Genomic DNA, 7500 nt, shown 5'->3' on the forward strand with positions numbered 1-7500 from the left:
CTTTTTCAATTTTTGTTCTTACACATTCAAGTATGTCCTTCATATTTGGCATTTTGATTTATTAGGCAATCTTAGTATTAAAGACTTTTAGCCAAGCAGGGCTGGATTTCAAATGCACTGTGCATGGTGTCCATGATGAATGAACTCCATCAGAGCACAGAACTTATCAGTATTTAAATGCTAGTTTCTTTCATAAGTTTCACATCACATTCAAGTTTTCAAATCAGAATTCAGCTGATCTTCAGAGGGAAAAGGATGTGTTTTTGAATTGCATGTGTAGGTTTCCTGGCCCTGTAGTCTCTGAATCTGGATAGAAATAATTATGTTTAATATCAAGACTTTCAAATGATTCAATAAAGCATCTTTAATAATATATGACAATCTCTAATATAATAGTTTACATGTTCTATTCCAAATTCTTTGAAGTTATTGTGTATATTTTAGTAAATATATTTGGTTCTGGGAAAAAGTCACATATTAGCCATAATGATTACCTGAATATCATTACCAAAAATTTTAAGAAAATTATAATAGTTACATGTATTTTATATGCACTATTATTCCTAATTTTTTCAAGCAGTCAATGATTTTTTTTATTCAGTTAATTTGCTTGAATGATAAGGTTCCAAATAAAACACAGTTACAAATAATGTGCCCCAAATATCATAATATCAGACGGAGTGTCTGTTTATGTAGATAGGAGTGTGTGGGAGTAAAGGGTATTTTTTCTTTCTTATTCTTGATATGCATAGTTGGATTCACTGATAACTGTTTTTTCTAACATAGATTCATTCATAAACATATAAGTATAGAAACATTCTTGTTGTTGTGTAATGGAAGAGAAGAATGAAGAAAGGAAGAGAAGTAGGAAAGATGAGAGGGCCATAGGAAAGATGAGTACTAAAAATATTTTTAAAAAAAGTAAGTGAGCAACCAGAACCAATAGTGTCCCTGGTGGCCATTGGGATAACACAATTAACTGTACTTGCCCAGGTCAACTTTCACACTTTGAAACATTGCAGAGGAAGTTGTGGTGGACATACATCACTTTCTGTTATCAATATCACATAGTATAGCTTTAGACCAAAAGCACCTATAATTCCAAGAAGAAAAAAATAAAACCAACAAGTCTAGCATTCAGTACTACCCTATCATAAAGTAAGGAGGTCTAATTGAGCAATGTCTTTATATCCTGCTATTTGTACAAATAAAAGACTACATCTTGGTGCAAAATAAACACAAAAGCACTGTTGTGACTGTAACAGGGAGTCATATACTAATTTATATAATAAGTGGTTGTGCACGCTTTATTCAAGATTATGGCTGCAAGAAATGGCATGAATTGCTGGGTGTGTTTAATGCTGGATTATAGCAATTTGAAACATGTCAAACACATGGCTAATGCCTCATGCTTCACTCATTCTTGCGTAAACCTGCATAGCCACCATCCATTATACCCTTGGTAACAACACAATTCTGCAAGTAAATATTGTTACACTAAGTAACCTTTCAATTCAAGTTGTTTAGGAAGAGAAAATGCAATCTTGTGCAGTCAGTTCCAGTGTCAGTTTAATGTTTCAAAAGGGAAGTGGTGTAGAGAATAAGTATCTATACAGTGACTTGCTTTTAAAAAAAAGAAGAAAGGAAAAAGGAAAGAAAAAAAATTCTTAATCCAGGAGAGAAAAGTAGAATTGTATCATCTAAGTGTAAGGTCTGAAGAGTTAATTTCTGATGTGGCTGAGAAGCTATGTAGGATGAGAGACTTGAAGGTTTAATGTACACTAAAATAGTGCCTTACAAATTCACCTTCCCCTTTAATGACCTGGAATTTATTTTCACTGATTTTTATAAAATGTTTGTGATGGGATTGAAAATAATGAATAATTTAGTTTGATATGTTTGGGAATCACAAGCACATTCACTCTGAAAGAGCATTCAGAATTTATAATTATTTGAAATATACTTAAAAGGTAAACAGCACTTAAAATTATGCTAGAAAATGTTCCTGTGGTGGGAAATAAGTGGGCAGATGTTAGTAGGACATATTTAGTAAGTATGAGAAATCACTGACATTGTGCTTGAAGAAATGTCTCCTTTATAATGGACATACTTCAAGCTTTCTTCAGGTGGAATGCATACTATAATCCTCTAATGACACAATTTTCTTGCCATTTTATCATATCGATGTTGGGTCAGATGCTCCAGTTTTGTAGGACAGAAGTACTATTACTGTTACAGTATTCTTATCAGAATTTTACTAACTTATAAGTGACTAAACTTAAAATGTAAATCACAATTTATACTCTAGGGCTTCATAAAGACAAAAATTCCACAAGGGATATTAAACTCCTTTAGTTAATAAGAATTGGAAGTTATATAGCTCTGTCTTCATAATTGTAATAAAGAATTAGACACATGACTCTCTGCTTGTGGATTATTCTTAATTATTTGATGACCTTGATTATGACACAGTAATACATGCAGAAATCTTTAATTCATCCAATTGATCCTGACACAAAAACACAAAGGTTAGTATCAGATGTTGCACTTGCCTGCTACATTTTAAATTACCTTTATTCATTTTTATTCTTTATGTTGGAAACTCAACCAAGAGATAATAAGTATTTTAAATCAAATTGGGTGTTGAAATAAGAAAAATACAGTTGCAAACCTTGACCCCAGAAATACTGTCCAGAGTAAAATTTAAGTATAATAAGTAGAAGTTACGTAGATCTGGTTCTATAGTTGGAGAGGACTGAAATTATAATTTTCACATAACCAGTAAAGGCAATCAGACCCTTTCTCTGAATATTTTAAACATTGTACATGTAAAATTTATGCCTAATTTGAATACTTATTAGCTGCCTAATCTCAGAAAAGAGTATTAGCTTTGTTTTTTTCCTAATAATATTCATCACTGTGTATCAGTTTTCATATGTATAATTTTTCTTTGTTATTATTCAGTATGATGTTTAACAAAACCTATTCATTTGTGAGCTCATTTGGTTTAAAAGTTGTTTGCCATATAGTTATGGCAGTTGCTTGCTTTATGTTCATATGTTTGTGCTGCTGCAATTATTTTGATAAGAACATCCTTAGATTGCATTCATAGTCTGCTGTGCTAACTTGATTCGCTAATTCAGCTCCTGATGGTCTGTCATAAACCAGTTCATCTTTTCACAGACTTTTCCGAATTATAAAGATGATCTAACAATTTAGGGTTTGGTGAAAATATCTGTTAAGTTGTAAGTATTTATTTTAATAATTATAAGAACATTCAAAGACATCTTTTGTTATGTGTTTGTGTTTCTGTGTGTAACTGTGCATATATGTGTGCATGATCACATTTTTGAAAATATGTAGGGAAAAACTTCTATGACAGAAAGAAATATTAAGCTTCCATTGGCTGAACAATAAATGTTTTTCATAATTTTTAATGGAAAAGTTCTTAAAATAAAATCAAATTTAGAATATTGAATCATATATACACACAATAAAAAGACTGAATGGTAAGTTCAATGTCTTCTTTAGGCTGAGTCTACTGTGTAGGTAACATTTCTGTTAAAGTCACAGTGCAGGAAGTAAGGCTGTTGCAGAAAATTTTGTTCATAGAAGTAAAACAGAGAAGTATATCACAGCCTGTGGCATAGGATTCACATGTATCTAAAAGCCAAAATTCATCTTTCTAAAGCCCACATTCGAGATGTACTGTGAAATTCTGGTTTGTAATGGTACAGTGGTTCTTTATTTACTGCAAGGATTTCTACTGATCTTGGCAGGACATCTCATTGCTATCCTGAAAGTACAGTATATTTATGCAGTGAAAATGATAAAACATTTATTACTATAGAGAAGGTAATATGCATAATTTATGCTGTTTTTAGCACAATCATTAGTGATATTCTTGATAGATTTTATTTCCAGCTTTCATATCTAATACATGCCTGGAAAATTAATTTTATATCTTTCATTTATTTGCCTATGTTAAAATTGAGTTTTAAGTCATCTTCAAGTGAACAGTTTGATTGCTGCTCGTGCATAAGCTTAATTACTTCCCAGGAAGGACAGTATTAAATGTTTTAAATGTCAGAAAAATAAATGAATATGAGCTGTTTGATTAAAAAAATAGGCAATATTTGACATGTTTGCAGCAGGAGCTTTTCCTTAAAATGCCTCCAAGGCAAAATTTTATTTAGCCACCAAAAAAACCCATTATACTATTTATCATTGGTTGATACCATATGATTTGTAACACCCTTACAAAATTTTAATTTTGTATGATTAGCTGTGCATCATTAAACAACAGTCTTGCATAAGAAGTGCTGTAAAATTCTGACAGAATCAAGATAGTGGATATTTAAAATAAGGCTGTAGAGTCATCCATGGTTGTCAAAGGTAGATAATAGGAAACAGAACAGAGTGTGCAATCATGCCTTCATTTAAACTGGTTTTATTGGGAGGCTTTAAAATGTGATTGTTCATAAATGCTATTGACCATGCTATATGCATGGTATGTTACCTTGACTGTTAAATATACCCACACAAAAAATTGCATATAGGAATCATAATTTCAGTGATTAGTATCTGTATGGAAGCAGGATTTGTATTGCTTTTTTTAGTAAATGACTATCCAAGCCCCTACCCCCCCTCCCCTTCTAAAGATGCTGTCTTTGTAATTGGCAGAGAGGGACATCTTGATAATGGAAGTGTGAAGGTGTAACGTGTGTTAATTGATACTTCTTAATCACTTTTAGGTATTAAGTCATGATGCAGGAATCTGCGACAGAGACAATAAGCAACAGTTCAATGAATCAAAATGGAATGAGCACGCTAAGCAGCCAATTAGATGCTGGCAGCAGAGATGGAAGATCAAGTGGGGATGCCAGCTCAGAAGTCAGCACAGTGGAGCTGCTGCACCTGCAACAACAGCAGGTAAGTTTTGTTTGCCTTGGTGCTTCCTTAAAACACATATGCCTACTTTCTTGAATATGCAGAGTGTTTTCTTAGCAAATTGAGTATGTTGTTTTAGTGCTAGAGGGTACTGAGAATTTATTATTGTTTGAAATATGATTGAAGGATGAGTAAGTAGGGTTTTCATATCAGTTACGTCATAATAGCACCAGAGTGCCCTTTGGGTGTCAAGATGATAATTAAGTTCACGGGTGATTTTTTTTTTTTTTTTTGAGGAGTTCTTTAAAGCTTTGTAACAAATATTTTACAGCTTCTAGTTTACTGTCTGACATTGTGCTGCAGAACCTAGTACTTCGTTTTCCACCAGAGGGCCACATTACTTGATACTCACTTATACAATGAATTTCTGCCAAGTCTAAGCTAAGGTGAACAGGACCACAAGGACTTTTCACAACACAGATGGCTGCCAGTGATAGTTGTAAATATTAGTCAAAATCTGTAGAGAGACCATGGAATCTGCTAAGAGTTTGGCCATCTATGTTGCTTTTCACAGAAACTCATTCCAGAATGTTTTGAATGTGTATCTTTTAATCTCATTAAAGAGCTGTTTTTTTGTTTTGTTTTGTTTTGTTTTCTTAGTGTCTCAGAAAATGCAATTGTGCTCTCTAAATCTGGAAAAATAAGCAAATAAAATGTAAAGGAACATTTTTAATAGCACACTATTTGTAAGACAGATACTTTAAAAAAATTGTCAATGAAATCTTCTTTATAACCAAATAGTCATTTCTTCCCTGACTCAAGTCCATAGAAATAGCGAGAGAATAGAAAAGCATGACAAGAGCTGTTTGAAAGATTCTCCTTTTTGTTGGTATGTTTTAAGGTTATATCTTTAAGCTTCCAAATTGCATTCAGAATAAATGTAGAAAAAATCATTGAAATTAAATCATCAAATAATTAATTATTTTAAAAGTACTTCCAAATAAGTTTAGTATCATTCAAATTTTAAAGCAATATATATTGAAATAACTGCCTCTTAAAAGATGAAGCAAATTCCACACTTAAATAGGATTCAATAACATCCTTTAACAACATTTAAAAAGTTATATGGATTGAATAATGTCTTTACTTTTAGGCATTGTTTTCAAAAACAATCTTTTCAAAGAGTTACACATAACACTTCAAATGGAGGGTATACATTACTTTGGAATTATGATATTTTCATGCAAAATAATTATTTAGATAATAATTTTGGTTTTGTTTTGAAATAGTCTTAATTATCATGGAAATTAAATATAAACCAAGTTTCCCAAATTAGTCTACTTTGTAGGTTAATTTAGCTTCCAGGATTGTCTTTTTGTTCTTTAATATTTTAATAGGGAATATCATACCTGTGGGATATAATAATATTACAGCCCTTCCTCTAAATTTCTTGAGAATTTATAGCCAGATTCTACTTACCTGAGAATCCAGTGGACCAAATTCTTAGAGGGAAGTGAAAAGTCACAATGAAAATGGACATCACAGCTAAGTACTAACAGGCAGATGTTCTTAAGGCAAATGCCAAGAAATGACTTCCTTTTTTTCCATAGCTCTGATTAGATCTTAAATAAACAAAAAAACAGTAAAATCATTATTGTACTTTATAGTACTTTGTAGACAGTTTATGTTCAAATCTGTAAGGTGTTTATAACCTTATTATGAAGTTTACTTTGTTTGATACATTTTATTTATATAAACTATAAACAAATATTAGCAAAAATGTTATCCATTTTATAGGACTTAGACACTTTAGTCATGTAATCTGTGTTTATAGAGTAGTGATCTCACACAATGGATGAGACAGGTGCCTACAAAGACACTTGAGGTCATGTCTACAGAAGATATATATTGTTTCAGTAAGCCTACATGTAAAAACATTTTTAAATGTCAGTTGCTTGGATTGTGTTTTAACTGCATTCCTATAGATACTAAAGGTTATTAAATTTTGCCCTTCTATTAAGGTTCTTTAAAATGGGCCTTTAAGTTAATTAAGAATTAATGTATATTGTATAAAAATGAGTCAGTTTATTGCTTTTAATTCTGACATGTCGAGAAATTTTGGAAAAAAAACTTAAAACTGTGTAAAAATATTAAAACACTATTTGTGACTACTTTTAAAATAACTTGAGATTGATATAATATTATAAATTTATCATTATGTATTACTGTGTAAATATCAAGTTTCCCAAAATGTATTTAATCGCTTCTTAAAAGTATACTGGAATACTTATTGTGGGACAAGATCTCTGATCAAGAAATGTAATTTAATAGGCAATGAACAGTATTAAAAAATATAACATTTTTGTTTGGCATGAAGTGGCAGAACAGGGAATGTTTGGAGAACATTGTTTTTATTTCATTTCTATGGCTTTTATATATTTATATAGGTGGCTAGTTGTACTGAAAGCTGTCATGTATTAGGAAGAAAGGGTAGTTTGGAATGCATTGAAACAAATACTTACTGCCAAAGTAGTAGAGTGAAAGTGTTTGAAAAAAAATGGAACATCTATTTCCCTATCAAAATTTCATTAATATAGTAGTATTTCTAAA

General features: G+C 31.3%; 1 protein-coding gene across 14 annotated transcripts in view; it reads left to right on the forward strand.

Moving 5' to 3' along the window:
• The window catches only part of Foxp2 (forkhead box P2), a 567416-nt gene that overhangs the window by 305428 nt on the left and 254488 nt on the right, over window positions 1-7500 (forward strand). For all 14 annotated transcript variants that reach the window (XM_045160021.1, XM_045160025.1, XM_045160029.1 and 11 more), the window contains one exon: window positions 4755-4932. In XM_045160021.1, the coding sequence (XP_045015956.1) occupies window positions 4765-4932 (168 nt within the window). In that variant the 5' untranslated portion in view covers window positions 4755-4764. The remainder of the gene's footprint in view (window positions 1-4754; window positions 4933-7500) is intronic.

Source organism: Jaculus jaculus, chromosome 10, assembly GCF_020740685.1.
Source record: "Jaculus jaculus isolate mJacJac1 chromosome 10, mJacJac1.mat.Y.cur, whole genome shotgun sequence".
NCBI classification, from domain to species: domain Eukaryota; kingdom Metazoa; phylum Chordata; class Mammalia; order Rodentia; family Dipodidae; genus Jaculus; species Jaculus jaculus.